The 22,489-nt window shown below is 37.1% G+C and overlaps 1 protein-coding gene across 4 annotated transcripts in view; it reads right to left on the bottom strand.

The window, feature by feature from the left end:
- The window catches only part of TP63 (tumor protein p63), a 219,811-nt gene that overhangs the window by 71,169 nt on the left and 126,153 nt on the right, over positions 1-22,489 (bottom strand). For all 4 annotated transcript variants that reach the window (XM_054585117.1, XM_054585118.1, XM_054585119.1 and 1 more), the window contains exon 4: positions 2,142-2,396. In XM_054585117.1, the coding sequence (XP_054441092.1) occupies positions 2,142-2,396 (255 nt within the window). The remainder of the gene's footprint in view (positions 1-2,141; positions 2,397-22,489) is intronic.

The following is a 22,489-nucleotide window of genomic DNA, read 5'->3' as shown; positions in this document are numbered from 1 at the left end:
ATGCGGTAAGTGTGGCCTCTTTCTAAAGACAGCTGCTTCGGCTGCTTCCAGTTTGCGGGCAGTTTTAAAATACAGTATTTTATTCTGAAAAATTGCTTTAAAGTGCACAAATGCCTAAGAAATAGGTGTTGTGGAATATGGCGTAGAAATCTTCAAACTTTTTTTTTTTGAGACAATTTACTTCTGTAAGAGAGAGGCTGTGATAAAAGATGGTAGAGGATTGGGTTAAATCTGAACCACCCCCCTCACAAAAAAACCTGAGATATCTAAATAAGGAAGCAGTGAGGAAGGAGAGAGTGAGGAAAACTGATATAATATTGTACCTGTATCAACCTCCATCCCTATAGTTCTTAAATCATTTTAAAGGAGAAATGATTAATCATTTAGTGGCCCCAATCTACCCATCATCTCTTCAGAAACACTCACTTTTAATATAGTGGGACTCTGCCTGAGTATACAAAACAAGAAAGTCTTGAACAACAGTGATTATAAGTGTCCAACTGGTGACACTTATTCTAAAACACATCAAGGCTCTATTTATGACATTCTTATTTGGTTCTTTTTCAAGAGATCACTTTGACTGATCAACCCATATTTATTTGAGGCCTATAGACTCTATGTTTACTCACCTTTAGTGTCCATCTCCAGGATTATTACTATAAAAGAGACTAAAGAGTATGACGCAATTGATAAATAACACATGAAGGAGAGATCAAGTTTTAAGCTAATACTTAGACATCATGGTTGAAATGTGAACCATGACAGAACCGCTTCTCAAACCATGAAAGAAAAGCACTCACATACATTTTTAGATGATCTTGGGACATCCTGAAGTGAAATGGTGAAAAAAGAAAGGACACAGTTTGGTGGGGAAGAGCAGAATCAGAAATAGGTCCAGTTACACAAAAGCCTCTGTAACTTAAGGAACTCACCTGACCTCCACATTTTTCAGCTTTCCTCACTAGTAAAATGGGAGTTATAAAACGTGCCCTACCTAGTCCACAAAGACATGAGGTCAAAATGAGAGCATGTGTAAAACTATGTTGGAATGCAGTGTTACAAATGCAGATTATTTCATAAACACTTTTCAATTGGATTAAAGCCTGTAGTGAGCTAGATACTATAACACAAAAAGAGGATGCTTTCCAAAGAGACCTATTTGCCAACGATGGCAGGGGGAGGGCCTGCTAAAATAATTTTAAAGCTACTTCTCAAAAGATGACAATATTTGGAAGCATTTCTATAATGCATGAAAACATTAAGTTGTTTGAAAAACACGCATGCCACTTTGGTCTTGGGCATTCTTTGATCAGTTAAAACTAGTCTTATATGTCCCCTCCCTTATATTTTGTCTTACTCATACTGTAATCTATTATAAAATAAACTTTAAACATTCATGTACCTTTTGAATTTTTGAAAATATTTCCATGTTTTCTTAGAAAAGTTATATACAGAAACTTTTTTAAAACAATATTTTTGGACTGATTCAGGACTCTGATATACAGTTTTAGAGGGTTTTTTTTGGGGGGAGGGGAGTTTCTAAGTAATAAATATATGTATCAATATAGTATAATTCATGCTATAGAACCTACATGTATAAACAACTGTAGGCCTTCCTTGATAATGAGGCTTCAATTTCTTGTTACAGATGCTGTGTTTATGACTTTACTCTTTATTTCTTTAATCACACTTTAATGTTTACTTTTTCAAAATAATGAAACTGGTAACCATCCTACATTCTGGGGACTGCAAACATGTATCCTATGATTATGATAATTCTTGTTGGCATAACGCTTTACATTTTTCAAAAAACTTTCACGCAAAGGACTTCCCAGCAGCACGAGTCAGGCAAGAACAAACACATCGGCTGAAGCTGCTAGGAGCCAGCCAGAATACAAGGCTTTGGTTCCCAGATCGAGGCTTTTCCCACTAAGTGGCACTTTGTGTCTCTCTGATTCAGTGTTAAAGATTCAAAAACAAAATGTCCTCAGAGGACAGGGAGAAATTTTCCAACATTCAATACGGATCTCTCAGCTTTGATGGGAGAGAAATCTTTTGGGGGCAGGGAGATGGTGTTAAAGACGGCCCTTGTACCTGAGGTCAGGTTTAATGGCCTGTCTGTTGGTTCTTGGTGCTCTTACCGTCCAGGTGGCCGACTTGGCTGTGCTGGACTGTTGGAAGGACACGTCGAAGCTGTGCGGACCTGGGTAGTCAGTGTTGGACGGGATGGCAGGCGATGGCGAGAGGGCGTCAAAGGTAGAACTGGGCTGTGCATAAGGCGAGGGCGCCGTGACGCTGTTCTGCGCATGGTCTGTGTTGTAAGGGCTGGTAGATGAGGAGCCGTTCTGAATCTGCTGGTCCATGCTGTTCAGGAGCCCCAGGTTTGTATACTGTGGCTGTAGAACACCCAGAAACCCCAGTGTTAGCCAGTTATACTGCAGATCATTGTTCCTGAAAAGGTATCATTTGGTACACGCATTCCAGAGTTCGACCTCAGTTCCCTAACAATTGAGGTAAAATGACCAATTGGCATTGCACAATTAGAAACGAGAGAAGTCTCAGGCATGCCTGGGTGTTGTAATGACCTGCACAGATCACACAGCTCCTATATACAGCCTTTGGATATTGTGGTCTTTCCAAGTGCATTTGAAAATAGAATATGTTCTTATTTACAAACAGGGCAAAAAGTGCCCAGTCCTGAGTAGCTGCCTAAGAATTCCTTAAAATAAATGAATACCTCCTATTCTCCCCCTTTTTTTTTTCTTTCTCTTCTGCCATGCTGTTCAGAAAGAGACCATTGGGTAGACGTGTTCTTGAGGGGATTTAAGCATCAAATAATGGTATATGAGACATAAACATTATATAGTTTTATAACTCTAAATTCTGTCCCAGGGTATCCCGAGTTCCCCCCATGGGCTAGTTCCATAAAGACTGGAGGGGCATGGGTAGCAGGATTAGAGAGCCAGCTGTATATTTTAAAAGGTAACATGGCAATATAGCATTCCAAACACAACCTAATTTTTAATCTGTTCTTTAATTTTCTAGCAGTTTACTCTTTTCTAGAATGGAATATGTGTAAGCAATACCACATAGTTGTGGCTAATATCCTATATTCAATATAATTCAGAAGTACATCAGCTCATGTAGCTCTTCTGGCAGATGCCTTTATGTGAACAGAGCTAAGCACAGAGGAGGTAGTCAATAAGATGTTTATGGAAACAATGAACTAATCTCTTATTTAATCTGTAAAACATTTTTATGATATTGTTATCAGAGAAGGGAAGCAATTTGCTTAGGCATTGACTAATAAGCAAAAAATGGACATTCCGAAATGTAACCTCCCGGTTCAGAGCCCAGGGCCCGGCCCAGGCCATCACAGCTGTTAGCCTGATCAGATAATTCAAGTCATTCCTAAACCTGAGTCAAATCAGACACATTTCCAGAAGGGGGCCTATTGCACAGTTTTCCCTCTGTGAAACCTTCTGACATGTGGAAACCTCATTGATTCCACCAGTTAACAGAGGGAGACCAAACCGAAAGCAAGAAGAAAAAGGTAGCAGGTCTGTGGTACTGTGGTACCTCTTTTATCAAGAAGTGAGTTGTCTGGCCCTTCAGTTGAAATACAGGGTAGGACAGAGAAGGTTTACAGTTGCTCATATAGACAATTTGATAATTAATCAAGAATAAACTGTGTTTCACATACTCACAACTGTAAATCTACTTTTGTTCCACCCTGTGTGACTCTGAGCCTCAGACTAAGCAAAGAAAAAGAGAAGAAAAAGCTCACAAAGAAATGGATGCTTTTAAAAAATGAATTAAACCTACTGTTTAATAAAAATATTTTACTAAGCCTTATGTATTTCATTTCACGTGGGGAGAAGAAACGAACTCTGCCATTCCATTCAGTCCAGAGAGCATCTGTCTAAATGTTAACGGTCGCCTGCTCGTTCCATTACATTTATACATTCGCATTCCACTGCTGAATGCCACGTTCCCATTTGCTCTTCAAATAACTATTAATCTCTTTACACTTATCCCCATGCTGACAAGAGCAGCTGTTTGTCTCGGCTTCTCTCCCCTGTGACTTCTACGGCTCCTATGCCTCTCCTCTCCTCCACCTTCAGCTTCTCCAATTGACAAGTGCAGCAAAAATGTAGGTAAGAAAACTAGAGGGGAAAAAACAGACAAACAAACAAACCGACCCTGAGGCCCATACAAATGCATCCACACCCCTAGCTACATTAAAGTTGTTAGGTTTCCAAGCATGTGGCAAGTGCCTGAGAAGGGGATTGAAAAGATATTTGTGTTCAAGTTAAGGGTCAATATACAAAGCACTTCTGAGTCCTGTGGGAATCAGATAATGCTCCCAGAGGCACGCGCTTCCCTACAGCAGTACAATTAGGGAGGCAGCCATCCCTGACAAAAAGGACAAAGAAACTTAGAGGAGCACTTTCTCATCAGCAGTAAAATGCCTGCTGGGCCACCCCTTTCCTCCTCCTTCTAGCTACACAGAATGGAACTTCAGCTAATTGTGGGCTTGGATGAGAACAAAGAAACATGGCCCTTTGAATTTTCCTTTCAACATGAGTAAAGAGTCAAGTTTTGGGACCCAGCTTTAAAAGCCAATGAGCAAACACTCAGCACTTCTCTTAAGACAAATGGAAACTCCATTTGTCTTAAAGGCACAAAGAAGACCCCTGGACTGAACATATTGGGTGGCCCCAAAGCCCAAAAGTCATTAATAGTATGATTTTGAGTTCCATAATTAAAAAAAAAAAAACTATTTACTTATTTTTAGAGAGAAGGGAAGGGAGGGACAAAGAGAGGGTGAGAAACACGGGCAAGAGAAACATTTATAAGTTGACTCCCACACACTCCCAACAGGGGACCCAGCCCTCAACCCAGGCTTGTGCCTTGCCCAGGAATTGAACCTTCACCCTTCTAGTTCATAGGCTGGTGCTCAATCCACTGAGCCATACCAGCTAGAGGTGAATGCCATAATTTTTAATTCCATACATTTCCTGGTGAAATATTTTACTTAACCACAACAGCATTTGCTTCCAAAGTAAATGCCTCAATTTATATCTTAAAGCTAGATTAAAGCTTGGGCAAAAAGCTGCTTACTATCCACGGTAAAAATGGAAAAGTACATTTCAATTTAAATTTTTTCTCAAATTTTACTTTAAATAAACATAAGCCAGGTAGTATGCTCAAGGAATAACTATAAAAAAAATAAAAATAAAGTAAAAACAAGCATAAAGTCCAAACTACTAACTTGAATTAATTAGCTGAAAACAAAACAAAGAACTGTGTTATGGGAAATCCACTTGGATACTTTTCACAGCTTTATTAAAAACCAATGTCATAAACTTGCCAAAGGAAACAGTACTTTAGAGGTTAATGCAAAACACATTTAGTTAACAACAACAAAAGTTTATTTGCTTATTTCTTTGATTTGAAGAGAGAGTTGACATGTTGACAGTGTACAATTGGAGGTGACGACAGACCAACACAGCCAGAAAGAACAAGTGTTACACGGGCAGGACCCACAAAATAATTAGCAGGGCTCATTGTAAAATGAAAATGCAGGGCCTCTTGTTCATAAATTATTAAGAGTTCCAAAATGGTGACAGCAGAGCATTAAACGAAGTCCAGGGCTGTTGTGATGGTACGCCGCATGCCTGTGGAACTGCTTCTGTACCAAGTTAATGTGCGTAATATGTGTCCTTTATTTTCCACCGCAATGAAGCTGGTGGAGTGGAGGGAACAGTACTTGTGCCCCTTCTTTACCGTCAGTAATTCTATAAACACAGAGGGGGAAAATTTGCATTATACTGGGATGCTAATTTAACGTCTATTTACCATGACAAAAGAGGCTCTGAAAATAGAACATGACACGTTCATATCAGAAATAAAAACTGCCCTTGGCAGAACTCTAAGGGGGTCCCCTCTGTCCCATGTGTTTCTCCTGTAACAAAAACTATTAGAATATGTGAAATGAAATAGGAAGTAGACTGTCCCTTTCTAACCACTAGGTATCTTGATCTCAGAGTAATCTTAGCATGCTCTATAGACAATGAATGAATGAATGAATGAATGAATGTTGAAAAATGTTTTATATTTCTCCCATGACATCTGAAAAAGATAACATTCTTTCCACAAAATATAAAAGGTGAAAATGACCACAATTTGTCGATATCTACTGTAAACCTGATAAAAGTAAAAGAAGCAATTCCCAATGAATTCAAACAGATGCTCCATTTCTTAAAAAACGACTTTCAAATAGAAGACTCACTGCCTTGACCCAGGAAAGTTACCAACATTTGTAGCTGGAATATATTCAGGTTCATTACAGACAAGCTGATCTGACCATAGAAAGGATGAAACACAACTTGGTCACAGAGACTTAGCATATTCTAGACAATTACAGAAGGGCCTGGGGGTGCTCTGACACCCCCAGCGGGTGTGATAAGTGTAGGGACACCCAGGGGCTGAACCTCAAGCTGCTCGCTTTCATCATTAAGAAAAAACAAGTATAGCTACCATTACCAAATGTAGGAAGAGTGTTTGTTTTCTCGTTCTGTTTTTATTTCCTCGTCCCATAAGCCATTTTGCATTCTCATAGCCTCTACAGACTCTGATTTATGTCTTCACTAAAATTCAGTTTGGATGCTTAGAATTAACAATATAAAAGGTCAGAGTTTTTTCTGCTTTAAAAGTGTCCTATAAATGCAATCCCTTCGGTTCCATTTTATTTGTCTTTCCTGGATTACATTGTTTAATGATCTTAAAATCTGAATGTGACACAGGCCCGAATTTTGTTCTCATCACAGAAATAATCAGTATATATTGCTGTAAATAAAACTCCGTACTTTTTATTTATTTTTGCATTTTTAAAAATAATTGTTCAAGTACAGTTGTCTTTACTTTCCTGCCACCACTTTCCCTGACTCTACTCACCCCCACTTCACACCCTCAATCCTTCTCCCCTTGGCTTCGTCCATGGGTCCTTTATACCCCTTCCTTGTCGAATACCTGGATTTATACTTATTTCAAGATGATGGTACACTTACCTTCCTATAAAGGAATTTAGCATCAGAACAGAGCTCCAATCAAGTCATCCGATCAGTAGAATGGAAACAGGGACTTAGATATAATTTGTGTTTCTGAAAATCTCTTTCCTAGATATTACTATCTATAATAACTAATTTACAGCCACACAGCAACAATAACCAACAATATATATGGTGAGAGGTTAATGAGAATGAGAAACAAATCAGGGATAGGAGGGGTTACTGTTAGGATATGTAACATAATTCATTTGCCTCAATTCAAAACTTCCCTTGTCACAGGAAATAATTACTTGCCCAGATTTCATTTAGAAGGAATTATCTTTATAACCACTGAATGACTGCTCTCTGAGGCTAGGGAATTGAATTTTTCAGCACTCCTTACTTTCGTGAAGGAGTCCTCTGAACTTAAAGGAACTCTGGACACAGAGTTGGTGATGTAAGTCGCCTGCCCCTGGCACGGTACTGAAACAATCTGGGTCTTAGTCACTTCTAGGGAGGTTGGTTCTGATAATCAAATATAAGAATGGGCCAGTTCTAATGTTCTTCTAGAAATGAAAATGCTCACCTGCAAAGCTATTTGAAAGTGCCATGAGACTGCTTTAAAGGAAATAACTTTTTTCTTTATACGAATTTGCCTAGCCAAACCTAGAAATTGAAAATGTTTCAGGCAGCATATATAGTTTCCTCAGCTTGTATAGTTTCCTCAGCTTATATAACCTTTCACCTTTGGTTTCATGGAGGAGCTTTTGTGAACATTCTAAAGCCCCTTCTGGGAAAAGAAAAACAGTTTTCTTCATGACCCTGCCTTTACGAGGCATTCATTGGTTTAGGCTCTAGCTGACATTACTACATTTTCATCCACAAATATCAGCAGGATAGTGACTTTTCAACAAGCACTGCCTTAGGGAGAAATACTTGTCATTTTTTAGTCTTCTACCACCTGCCTTCGCTCAAAGAATAATAGTTTGTTTTATGCTAGAATTAAACACAATTGACTTAAAGTGCTCCATTCGAGGTCAAGACGACATTTGTGTTATAATGTCAAGTTAAAGTACCTTCTTTCCATCTCAAGAATGTATTTAGCATCACATTTTTCTCAAAACCAGATTTTATTAGATGCAAAATATTTTACTTCTTTTGTAGTTCAAATGATCCTGAAGAGTGAATATTTGGAGGTAAAATGCACTCATACCTTATAATAAACGATACATAAGAGTAAAGCAATTAACACACACAAACCTAGAAGGCAGGTTGTTTATCACAATGTTTTATATTCTGACACAAAGTGTCAAGATTCCTTTATGGACCAAGTTTGCATAATCTAGGAGAGAGTTTTATGAGAGCCCCAACCAACACCAGACAAGGCAGGTGAGACAAATAAAGTTGGCTGATGAGGTGGCCACAATGTCAACAAATAGTAGACATAGTATTTGAAAAGCCAGGAACTGTGAGTGTATTGAAATTAAAACTTGATCCAAATATAGCTAACTTACACTGTGTAGAACTCAATTAAGAAAAAACAAACTTAAAATTCTATGATATCAGTAAGTACTCCCTTCTAGTAATAATGACAAAATTATAACCATGAGTGTCTCAATTCTGAAATCAACCTATATCACTTTACATACAAACGAAGCACTGGGCTTAGCAGAAAATGCAAATATGTAATTTCGATATTCAGTGATTCTTGATCCAGATAATAGAAAAAATATACAGAGTTTCAGCTTCTTTAAAGTGAACCAGGAATTATTAAAGTTGGAACAAAAATATATTTGAGGACATTTTCGATCTATAATAATCACTGTTTTGATCATTTATATAGCAGACATAATATTAAGTGAAGAAAATATGTAGTAATAAAAACTTTTAGTGAGGTTTAGTCCATTTATATGGAAAGCATACTGCGGTGGCTTTAGAAGCTCATCCATGATGCTTTGTTGGTTTCTAAAGTGAGTTTAAAACATTTTAAAATAATGTTGATATCAGAAATTATGAATTAAAACAAGGGTGATTAAATGTGATGCACATTTTATCACAGGGAATAGCTCTGCTCACCATAATCTGAAACTGAACACATCTCAATTTGAATAAAATAAGCAAAACACAAAGCAAAACACAAAGTAAAGGTCTAAACCCTAGGCTTTAGACCTTTACTTTGTGTTTTGCTTTGTGTTGTGTTTTGAATAAAAATTTGTAAACAATCTTGACTATCAAGATTGTTTACAAATTGGCTTATAGCCTTTCGGGAACAAGGGAATTGTTGGGTCTCATGGGGAAGGAGGGCCCTGAGCACAAGTGCTCTGAGTCTGTAAATAAAGACCTGTTCCTTCCAAAAAAAAAAAAAAAATGTAAAAACATGAAACATATTTGACATTCATATTCAGCCCTCTAATACTCAAAAGAGTATTAGGTATTACTACCACTACTATTATGAATACTCTGAGTCCACAGTATGTTCCTCGTAGTGTTCATGTGTTTGCACGTATTTACTCATTTAATCCTCATGAGCAGGGTGGCATTATTATCCCATGTTTTATACATATTTTGTAGATGAGGAAACTGAAGCTCCAGTAGATTAAGTAACTTGCTCATGGTAGTAAGTGACAGAGCCTAAACGTGAAACCAGTAGATCTGGTTGGTGAACCCGCTTTCTTAAGTAAATTGGAGTCACTCAAGTTTCTGCTTGGAATTTTCCTCTATAAGTTATACTCAATGCAACCATTCCTCTTTTATACCTAAAGAAACCATTTTCTATTTATTAAAGACAGAATATAAAACTATAACCATTCTTAGAATGTGTATAATTACAAAGAATTAGAGACCAAGCTCCTTGGAGCTACACCTGGAATTTGCTGCAGATCCGATCTCATCGCTCCCAAGCTTTAATAACTTGAGTGTGTCCCAGTTCTCTCAAAAGAAAGGCCCCGAGTCTGTAACATGGCCTATTTGAAGCTTTATTTTGTTCACTAAAGACCAAAAAGCCATTTCTTCATTTTTTCAAAAGCAAAAAACTCATTCAGTTCTCAAGCCTTTTGAACACGTAAGTTTTTCCCACGCATTTTAGAACTTTAAGCGTCAATGCCATCTGTCAGGAAAAGCCTTCTTTCACCGGATAGGTGTTCTCCTTTGTTTTACATTGTCGTAACACTTAACTTTCCCTTTGCGTCATATAATTATAATTAAAATTAATTATTTGCATTAATAGTTTTTAATGTTGGATTTCTCTGCTAGACCACAACTTTATGAGAATATGAGACCATAAATTTATGAGAATAAATTTATCTGGCATGTTTAGTGCTGAGTCCCGTATCTGGAACAGTAACTGAGACAGAGTAGGTGCTCAGGAAATATTTATTACAAGAATAGGCAAAACCTTTCAAAATAAAAACCACTTGCAGAAAGAATCTCTTTTCTTCTGACACAGCTAGGTATTGATTTTTATGCTGAAGTCTCTCTCCAAACTATATTCAGCTTTTTATAAGCTACTGCCAGGTGAAGGTTATAGTGCATCTCCAAATAATCTCTGTGACCTTTACTTTGTGTTTTTCTTTGTCTTGGTAGGTGGGAATTGTGCTTTCAGCTTCAGCATTTACAGGAACTAGTAGCTGAATAGCCAGTCCTGTCACTCATAAGGCAGTGACTAATATTCAATAGCTCACACCTAGCTGGGAAGTTAATGAGCTTTTACTTCCTTAAAACAAATACATTCACACTTTTGTGCCAATGCAGGGTTTTTTTTTACCTGGTGGTCGAGATTTTGTTCCTAATGCATCTAGGTCAGCAGTAAGAATCCAAATCTTTATGGTCATGTAATTATTTACTTCCTCCCAGCAGTGCCTGGGGCCAAATGCACGTTGCTTAGGAAAGAAACCACACAGAAAAAAAGCTTAAGAGTAAAACATTAGTTTCTGATAGATGGGCCACGAAATTGGTCCCTCCCTCTTTAAATTCCATGATTTTCTTCCCAGTTATCCAGAATGCATTTTAGAATAGGCCATAATTAAGGGCTTACAAATGTATGTTTTGAGGAACTAAGATTGTAGTTTATCAAACCTAAAGATCACCTCTTGGAAATGGTCTGAATTCATGACTCTCAACACACTCAAGGGTTGAAACACTAGTTTTATCTACAAATGGAAAACTAAAGTATGAAACAAGGAGTTTATTTCTCAGTTCTATTTCATACATATTTCAATGAGGAACACTGATTCATGAGCTCTAATTTGCTTTTGCTTGTCAAGTTCTTCGCTGATTGATACATTTTGAATGATATTTGAGATAAATATTTTAGTTATTTACTATGCTTTGTAATTAGACATGGTGACTTATGAAACATTGAGCTATTCCTTTAAGCTGTCATTTTTAACTGCAAAATAAAAATGCAGTCTCCAGCTATGCAGAAGACATGCCTGTCTTTGAAAGATACTTGTCTATTCATTTCATTCTATTTACCCTATTATAAAGTAACAATCAATCAATCAGTTTAATAATTACAACAGCTCATTAGTGTCTTATTTGAACAGAAAAAAAAAACCCTGGGACACCATTTTTAAGAGCAAAATGACAAAGATTTCTCAGACATCCTTTAGTAATAACACCATAGAAAACAAAAAGGGGAAAGTGTTTGCAAATCATCAAGCTTATTCATCCATTTCAAACCACCCTCATCCTTGGTGATGATGGAGAGACAGGCAGGGGACAAAATGAATGAATCCAGGGAACAGTGTGGAAGCAAGTAAACACTTTTAAAAAGGGACTGCAAAGCCAGATAAAAATCTGATTTGTTCAGGTGTTTTTTTTTTTTAATCAAATGCACTCTGTCTTCATGAGTAATCAATTAAGTGAAAGCAGCACACACTTTACACTGTTTACTTCTGTTAGAGTGCATGTCATTCCTTACTCAGGAAACTGCCCTGTCTTTTAAAAATGTTCTTGCCACTTGAAATATAATTAAAATAAATAACTCCCTGGGCTCACTGTGCGCACGCACGCACGCGCGCGCGCGCACACACACACACACACACACTCACACACACACACTCACACACACTCACACACAAAAGACTTGCAAGATGTCAAGGAAAGCCATATGATTCATAGCATACAAGCGGAGACAGGATTTGTACAATGTGTGCAATTGCATGTCTTTTTGCACAGGTCAATTACAAAAAGTTATTTCTGTAAGTGTATGTAAATATTCCACCTTGTTATATGAAGATACCCCTTCCAGCATACCACGTATCCTCTGCCCTCCAAGAGTCTTCAGTCTATAGATGGGGAGAAGGTAGATGTTCCACATGGAGAGTAATGAGAAAGGAACAGAGAAGCACAGGAGTTCAGAGGAGGAAGGGGTTATTCTGAATGGAGAGGGTCTGAGAAATTTTTAATGGTGAAGTATCCCCCAGCAGAGCCTTAAAAACTGTAAAGGATTTGTCCTGGAGGCAAATAATTGGGCAGTGGTGCTGGACTGCAGACAGAAGTCAGGAAAAATATCTTTTCTAAAATCTCACTCTTCTGATTTTTAGTCTTTCAAGCTTGTCTGGATTGTCTATTGAAATAATTTCCCAGGCCTGAGGCTTACAAAGGGTGTTCACCCACTGTAACCATTCTCTGTGTCTGTCTTGTAGAGTCCTCAAACTTAGTCCGGTGACAGAGTCTCACATGGTCTATTTAAAAGTAATCAAGCCATTCCCAAAACATCTGATGTTTCCCTTTGAGAGGGTAATGGTTTTCCTTTTAATTCTGACTCCATCAATAGAGTGACACTAATCCAGGCTGATTTGAGTAAACAGGGCATATTCCTCATTGTCTCTGTGATCTAAGAAAGAATAAACTTGAGAAAGATCACTGCCTGGATTGGAAATGGCCCCTTTGGGTGTTTTGTGCAAGCTTAAAAGGAAAAAGAAAATGCCTGTACAGAGTTCTTTCCAAGGCAAGCTCACGTTGGGGGTGGTAATTCTCATAGGGGTATTATGTTAAACTGCACCTATTAGTGGCTTTAGCACCAATAAGAAAGTAGAACAATTTCTTTTGTAGTGTTTCCAGAAGAGCTGACGAAAGTGTTTCCTAAATTTCCGCCTCTGGCAACACACCATATAGTTTGACTCAAAATTCCCTCTTTCAGCTTTCATAAGAATTTTCCCCCCATTTAGGAAACACAGACAAGATGCAATTCAGATCACAACCTTTGCATGAGATATCAGTTTACGCTCTCCACACTTCCACCAACATTCCAAACATGTTTCATTCTTGCCAGTTATTCCCTCACCTAGAACCAACATGGGCTTTATGCTTAACATGAGTTACTGAATTTTAACTTGACAGGCAAACATTATCCCATGAAGCCATCTTAGCTTAAAGCTTCAGGACAGTTCTGTATGACTTTGTCCTTGGAAAAGAAAGTTAGAGGGTATAAAGTTAGTCATTATCAAACATGTAATAAGAAACTTTCCGTTTTGTTGTTGTTGCAAAAGATGGAAAGGAATGTTTTTTGAGTAGTATAGATGTGTTATATTATCAGTCCAAAGAAGAAAACCAAATGTGAGGACGTATGAAGTATTGTTTTTGAAAAGACTTTACAGACACTTCATTTAACTTATTTCTGCTAAGGAGGTTGAATAGTAATGTGGCGGTTTGTGGAAATTCATTGTTTCCCCTACTGTTTTCACAGAGTTAAACACAGGACAATCACATGCTACCACTGGATAAGTTTCCAAATTCAGTCTATGCAAGTGGAGGATTCGGTGGGTAAGGAAGAGAAAGGAATGAGCTACAAGCTTAGACATCCCCTTATTTATCCTAGAGCCTAGTTCTTCTTCCTACCTACTCCCAAGGCCTTTAAATCAAGTCACTGTATTTCCTCCCCCATGAACCTACCTTCCCTACCCCACTATTATCTCTTTAATTGCCTACATTTTCTTCCTGGGTGGAATGGAAGTAATGGAGGAGGTTGTGGAAGGAGAGTATATTAATACGAGTAAACACATGTCTTTGTCCAATATTTCTGTTCAAGTTTTAAATGCAAATGTGTATGCTTAAATAAAATAAAATTTGAAAAATTTGTGGCAAAGATTTTTGTTTGAAATACCAATATCTTGATTTTTGCTCCTGCTGTTGTTCTTCTTTTGTTTGTTTGTTTTGTTTAATTTCAAGGATTGTTTGTTTCTTAAATGGGACGTTCATATTTGCTTCAGCTCTATCATTTCCCAATTAGAACTAGAAATTTTCATTCTTAGACAAATGTCATACTTGCTGTGTTCTCTCACATTTAGCTCCAGGATTACTATTTGCATTTAGAACAAGTGTCCAGAGAACAAGGTTTTCTTGTCCTGATTATAAGATGAATATTTAATAAAGTTGATCCTAATTAACATAGAGAATCAGTCTGTATTTTGTTCCCAGCTATGATTAACTTTAGAATGTGATTACTGAACCCTTATATGGGTAAAGCAGCTTATCTGCCTCAGTAGAAGTCTAAGGAATGAGAGCAGGAAACCCTCAACTTCACCTAGCCCGAGCAATCCTTTTGGGCTATTTTATCCCTCCCTGCATTGTGCCACTTACCATCCCTGAAGCACGCAGACAAAATTTGAATCTTGAATTCTAAACACTGTCCATGCTTTCAAAATATGCATGGGTTCTATCTTCTAGCAAGATAAAAGCCCGTACCATCTTTTGTGGCTGTTTCTAGAAAATCTTTCCATTTTGACATACGTAATGAATACAGATCAGTGTCCAAATCAACATTCTCTTTCCACATCTATATATCATGCTCTTTTATCTGGTCCTGTGTAGTTCTTGTATTTTTATTTATTTTCTACCCTCTACACAGAATGACCTTCCTCCCTTCCACCCTAGGCTAAATTCTGATCCTCAAACTATGTGAAATATGACCTTCGTCATGAACAATTTAAAGCCATTTCACTGTCTTTGAGACCTTTTGGTGTCTCTTACTACATTCCATTTCATACTGGGGTCATTTACGAACACTTTATGTGCACTCTAGGATTGTGAATTCTCAGGGGCCAGTAAATGCAATTTAGTAATTTCTGCTTTCCTCATGGGTGCCTGGCATTGTGACTATACCTAATTAGCTTTGTAAATGCTGGGTTGTAAAGAAATGTTTATTTTTGGGGAGAAATAAGCTAAATAGTTTTGGGCTTGAATATCAAAATCACTCTATCTGGTTTACAATAGTATTAACATTTGCAAACTTATACTGCTTTATCATTTTGGAGTCAGGGGTTGGGAAAAATAATAAACTAGAGAGAGAAGTCTTTGTTTATAGGATGGCCATATACTTTGTCTTTTAACTGGAATACATTTGAAAGTGTAAGTGGTGCTATTAACAATTATATTTGAATGGAATATAATTACATAAGGACAAACCAAGACTAACTGTTCCCAACTTATCTATGGCAGGGGCAACAACTATTAAAGAGAGTCAGAGGCATAGAACCCACAAGTCATATGATATTTTAGAAACAATCCATTTCTACCCTCCCAAAGGTTCCAAAGAAGCAATGGATATTCTTGCAAAACAGACAGCTGATGTGCAATGCAGAGAAATGGGTTTTATACTTCTAGGCAGTCCTAAGCAAAACCATTTATTTTTCCCAAGTGCAGCCTAGCACAGATCTCACACCACCATTTCTCGGTTCAAAATCCTTCCAGGGCTTATCACTGCCTCTGTGATAAATGTGTTGTGGCCCTCCTTGGGCCATTCCATCTTACATTTCTAACTTTACTCCCCACTTCTTTTATATTTAAAATTCTATCTGAACTTTTGGAGATTCCTGAGTACACCAGCATTCACCCCACCTCTGTTCCTTTGCAGATGCTTGTTTCTTCGCATGAAATCCTCATTCTCTCTTATATTTCTAGGACTTAGAAAGCTCTATTTGTCCTTCCAAGTACAGCTGCATCCAGCATATACATATTGAGTTCCTCAATCTTCCTGCTTCAGGGTACTGTCTTTCTGTGACCTTTATCCGATTTTGCTCACACTTCTCATGACATTGAAGATATATTCTCTGCTATATATATTGTCATTCTCCCTATAAACTGTTAACTTTTTGGTGTAGGATTTGTTTCTTACTCATTTTTATAGCCACATACCACCCTATATATAACTGATGCTCAGTAAACATTTATTTAGAAAGAATAAGTCACTCCTTCTAACCTCAGTTTCTTCTCTTTCATACTATTATTTGTGAATATTACAACTTAACTGAAGGTATAAGTGAAAACTATGAATTTTTTAGAAAAGTAGCACATGAATAAGCCACTGCTTACTATTTTCATGTGCCTGTTTTACCCTAATACTTCAACACATTCTCTTCCAAAACCAAAATTCATTCCCTACCAGATCCTCTTTACAGGCAACTCAGCCCACTAAATTGTCACTGGACAATAATGATATATTGGTCTTCTGACTTTTTTTTCCTCATATATTTGAAAGAAAATTGAGTCAATTGGGCCTGGCAAATTTATAATCTTCAAAATAGTAAAACTTTTATGGAAATACCTGTTATTTTTTACTGACATGTTTTTAGGCATCTGTTCTGTCTCTTCCTTATTTATTGACATAAAACAATTAGAAGTTAAATGTACTCAGCAAGGGAATAAAGTTTAACTGCATAATATTCCTATGAAGGAAGGACTTTTTAATTATCCCTCTCTATCCCATCAGCTCAGGTTCCACCTAAAGAAATCATATCAGCTCAAAGAAAGCTTGAGTACATTTGTGGTCATATATTTCTCAAAAGTTTGACCCATATCCTTCCTTGATAAACATAAATCTCATGACCTCAAATGTATACTCTCTTAATAGGAAAAAATATAGGACCTAAATTTTATATATTCTCATTATCTAAGAGAATTTTAACAGCTTTGCTTTCAGAAAATGTATGATATAATGAAGGAACAACCAGTATATTTTTGGTTTCTCTAGCTGACCCAGGCATTCATTCATGCTTCCTACTGCACTCTCCACACCCCCGCTGAGGATCACTGCTCCTCTAAAAAACAAAACAAACCAAACACGCTTTTTCCTTATCTAAGTAAAGGATAGGTGATTTATTACTGCCACTCATTTTTCCAATAGTAGTGAAGGAAGGTATGAGCTATGATCTGTGATCTAAGATCTCTTTCTCCCAGTCCCCTCTGGGCTTGAAGGCAACCAATTGTAAAACAAGAAGTGCAATCTAAGATGGGGACATGGAGTAAGAAACACAGTGTGGCTGACACTTGAATTAAACCTGCAGCCTCTGCTTCTTACCGACTGTGCTTGTACCTAAGGTGTTAAACATCTCAGGAGCACAACATGGAAAAAGCTTAAGACAATGCATTTATTAACTATTATGAGAAAAATGACTCCCACATGAAAAATATGATGCAGCCCTTGGAAACAGTATTGGGGCAGGAAAGGCTATTTCCCTTGACTGTGCAGGCCCAGAGAACAATTATGGCAACAACCTCGACTTTGAGAACTCATTTTCCTGCCTCAGCATTTTCTTTTTGTTCTCTATATTTGAGCATCTGTTCTTTACAAAAACTTATTTGGAGCATCTACTTTCACAACAATCATTTGTATATCTCTCTTTCCTTGTTATTAAAGACAAAAAAATTAGGTAAATGGGACACATTTCTACACCTATAGCTCTCTCGACTACAGGAAGAAAAATCACTAACCTCATTTTGTAAAGAGAGGGGTTTCAATATATGAGCCTTGAAGTCCTGTTTAGTTTTAGAATACTGTAACCCATTCATAAAAGTACGATTTCCTCATCACTTAGGACTCCAGATAGGGATTTTAAAAAAAAATAAAATAAAAATGCCCTTCTAATGAGGAGTTTGAGTCAGTTTCTGTCTCACTCCCTCTCTCCCTCTCTCCCTCTCTCCCTCTCTCTCTCTCTCTCTCTCTCTCTCACACACACACACACCCAGTTTTTTGGCAAAAAACTTGAGCTAAAACTTAATCTGTCAAGAATTTCCTTTCTTTTGAGCCTCTCTCTCGAAGTCTGAGACCAGTCCCAGAGGCTGTGTCATTCCAAGCCTGGCACAATGGTGCAGTGATTGCTTGAGGCCTCTCCATTGTAACCCAAGGGTGGAACCTTAAGCCTTGCCTGTTACATCCTGCCCATGCTCTCTTCCCTTCCTGTTCATTAACAGCTTCCCAAAATCCAACTCTGTTTGACGGGAAGGACCTGGAGGTTGTGGAAAATGGTATACAGTGTTCTTACATTATTTTTTGAATTATCAACCCAAATAAGTTATTGGCAAATAAAATTTAAAAATTACTTGAAGTCTGAGAATGGGTTATAGTTTTAAAATATATTGATTCTCATGGGGTGTTACATGCCATTTTGTTCTCTCTCTCTCTCTCTCTTTTTTTTTGAAATAGCTCTGTTTTTATTTCAGCAAGCTAACATCATTTGCCTTTCCAATCACAGGCAGCTCCATTACCCAGGAGGCCTCTTACATTTTTGAGGTATACCAACCTGCTTCCAGATACCCATCACTACATCTGTGTCCTCTACATTTAGTGCATGCCTTTATATTCTTCATCTGCCGAAGTTTTAGTGAGTCTTCTGTGATAATAGCAGATTGCTGTTTCTGTGTTGTTCTACTGACAAACATTACTTTAAGGTGAATCCCAAAATAATATAACTTTGTGTTAAGTTTCCGGATCCCCAGGGCTACGTACTCTCAGGCATTTCATATACTCAGATGTAGAAGTGTTTTTTTAACAGAGGACCAAACACAACCCTATACAGGAAAGAAAGCTGTTCATGAGAGTAGAATGCAAATCAAGCCATGAAGATAACACATAGTACACGGACTGGCAGAAGTATGTAACACTCACAGTGGCAATATATAAAAAGAGGCAGGAAGGGAGAGAAACTCAGTCATATTTTTTCTCAGATATGGTCTATGTACATCAGCAACACATTCCAACAGAAAACAGATAGCCACTACCTTTTGAGCACCTGACTGCACATTTACCTGAAGTTTTTAAAAACTCAGACTCATGTAAAGGTATTTTCTTCCATCACACAGATGTCATACTCTCACATACAGCGCAGCTCTGTCTCCATTAAAGGCAATAATTCCTGCAGATAACCTCTAATCACGGCACTTATGCAGGGTTTTTTTTTCCTTTCATGAGAAATAATAATTTCTTTCCACTTTACATCCACTTTATTCTTTTCTTGTAGATATCGCTAAACCAACATTTGCTTCTACCCCATTATACTCAGACACACAGAGTCAAATCCCAGCCTGCTTATACATACTGGTCGTAAAATAGCTCATGAACAAACACAAAGTCAGATATGATATGACTGACATATTATTTATTTTAATGATTAAAACTGGACCACAGTGGATCAAATAGAAACAAGATAATTTTAAAAGTTACCTCTATTTTTTTTCAATTGTTTGGTAACATTTTAAGCTAACTTTCAATATTAAAGTAAAACAAGAAACTCAAGTTTCTCCACTGAGGATAAACAAGCCTGCCGAAAGTTGTAAAGGAAAATAGGCACTTCCTTTTCCTTCATTAGATAACTTGATATTTCCCCTGTTATATTTACACAGTTCAGGTGTCTAGACAATAGTACGGTCAATATGACAGCGCAAGCCCTGCTTTGCTGCCTTTGCTAGAGTCTTCCCTTTGCCGTCCGCACCAGAGGACTATGCATTTTGTTTTGAATTTTAAGGAGCTCAGTTTCAGTACTCCAGTCTACTTTTCCAAGCATTCACCTGCAAACATTTTCATCGGAAACACTGAACTCGCTCTCTTCACACAGCAACCCACCCCAATGTGATTAGTGTCAACACAGCTGCCCTATTCTGAGGAATGTAAACTAATATTGTTGTTAGACCTCCCTCAACCTTAGGAAACTTCCTCAAAGCCTTACAATCTCTTCAGGAGTTTTTTCTCATCCCTTTGCCCAGTGATATAAATCCCTGAGACAAATGCTGAGGAGAGATCAGAGAGGCAGATAATTAATTCCTTAAATAAAATCCTATATGTTATAATACACATTTATATGTACGCATGTATAAATATTTAATAACGCATCACTCCAAAATAACTTTATCATTACACAGCAAAAGTCTAAGTCAATCACCAGACAATAGAGACACGATTGAAGTCTCCTCGGGGGTTTAGGTGGGTCTCTGGATTGATAAAATTCAAAACGAAGATAGCTTTGAAAATCTCACCTGATTATTTTGAAAAAGTCTTTAGTTGTTTTTAGGATAAAGTCTGAAGATAGAACTAAGAACTTAACTGAGTTGAGACACATTCTACTAATATGACTTACTGGTATATGAATACTCAACAGAGGAGTCATTTCAATGTATCTAGCAGAATATGATCTGCTCTCTGTTTGTTCTTATAAAAAGTGATTTTTATATACTCCTGAATATTAGGTTTTTCATATATATAATGTCACCCAGAAATTTTTCTTTTCCCCTTTCTCCTTTTTCATGTTCTACTTAAAGAATAAAAATCTTACAGTCACTACAGAAAATATTAACCAAGAAAAGGATATTCCTATACACAATTTACAAAAACATTATGCTGGGTAACTGAAAACCACAAATATATAAGCTTTTATTTTAAAAACAAAGATTAAAAAGCATCTCTAAATGAAGAGCTAAGATCTAAAATCCTTACCTCACTAAATTGAGTCTGGGCATTATTTTCCAGGTACAACATGTTAGCTGTAAGATTGATCAATGCCGCTGTCCTCTCTTCTGGCTCCAGGATTTTGCCAACCCCCCCACCCCCTCTGAGACCCTTACAATAGGAATCTACTAAGAAGATAACAGAACTCAGGTCCCTCTCTCTCCTTCTCTCTCTGTACATAATTTTAGGTTCCTTAATATATACCCAACTATAGGCATGAGGGGGCGGTACTCTTCTCTTTACCTGTCCAATCCATCAACTTCCACCTGGACTCCTCCACTCCAATGGAGTGAGGCCTCTCCCATCTCATTAAGTAGTTAGAATTCCTTATCACCAATCTTTAAAGAAAAAGAAAGAAAGAGAGGGAAAAAAAAAAGCAGGAGAGACAGACAGGTAAAACTTTCCCTTGTTTCTTTCATAAGAAAGTACACCCTCTCCTAAAAACACCACCAAATCTCCCCAAACAAACCACAAAGCATACCACCACCAATCCTTAACAGAAGGCATTTTTACACTTAACAGAAGTTATTTTACACTTTGCAACTGAAAAATAAAACTCAGGGAAAGCTTTTGGAAGGGTGTTGTTATTGTTGTTGTTGTTTTATAAACCTAGATGTGGAGTTTCAAAAATGATTACATTACACAAAGTTAGAAATAAATGGAAAATGCTCAAATCCTTGGTTGTATTTCCCCAGTATAAAAATTAAAATACACTGTCTGATAGGTGAAAAATTCCAACTCATTCTCCCCAAAGAAATACCAGTAGTTGCATACAAAACTATGTCAACATTAGCCACTTGATTTTTCAGACCATGGTCCCGTTAACTTGTAAAAACAAATAAACATCCATATTATGTGCAGGAAATAGAAATCCTGGGAAATGTGCCCATTTTTTTTAAAGCCCTTAATAAAAACTATTTCTTTTTATCATTGTCTCTGGAGACATGAATCAACATAATAGTTCATCTATTTGAATATTTATTTTCTCTTGCATTTAGTTTTTATCAATGTTCAAAGATAACATATTTTCTATAAATAGGTAATACATTACTAAAAGAACTACTTAATCTTAAAGTGTGAGAGACAAATTAGCTTTTTCCTTAAAAATAGATTTATATAAATACATTAGAACATTCATGTAGAATCTGGCCTTGGTTAGCATGATTTAGTGAGGATGAAATGCACCCTGATGGTTATTGTGTGAACCACTAACATACTCTCATGACTGTTGAGTTTTCTATGTAATTCAGTTAGATTTATATCTAAACATCATTCCCTACCCCCAACAGGGAAATCAATTCCCTTTGTGCTGCCTCAGAGTTAAAACTGGCCAAGATACCTACAAGTGAATATTTAGGTTCCTTCTAAAAATTAGAGGAAAATAAAATTAGAAGAAAATTAAAATCCAGAATCGATTGGTATAAGAACACTAGAAATAAAGTTTTCCAATATATTCATGACCTTTGATTGCCTCCTCTTTACTTCTCTTTTTGTAACAATACAAAACATGCACATAAAGTATGATGTGATCTTTGGGGTGATGTTTATTTTAAAAGCCTCTGAGTTCCTAGTAAGGATATTTCTTTCTTTTCTTTCTTTTGGGAAAAGAATTCATTAATATCACTGATCTCAAGTGTCCAAAAACATGACAACATTCTGTAACAGTACAAATTTATATCAAACATGTTTACTTTCTCACCGAAATATTGGAAAGATG

This window comes from Pteronotus mesoamericanus, unplaced genomic scaffold (genome assembly GCF_021234165.1).
Source record: "Pteronotus mesoamericanus isolate MK-2021 breed Mesoamerican mustached bat unplaced genomic scaffold, CSHL_Meso_final contig_82, whole genome shotgun sequence".
Taxonomy (NCBI): Eukaryota; Metazoa; Chordata; class Mammalia; order Chiroptera; family Mormoopidae; genus Pteronotus; species Pteronotus mesoamericanus.
Note: the sequence above shows the minus strand (reverse complement) of the source record. Positions and strands in the feature narration are given on the sequence as shown.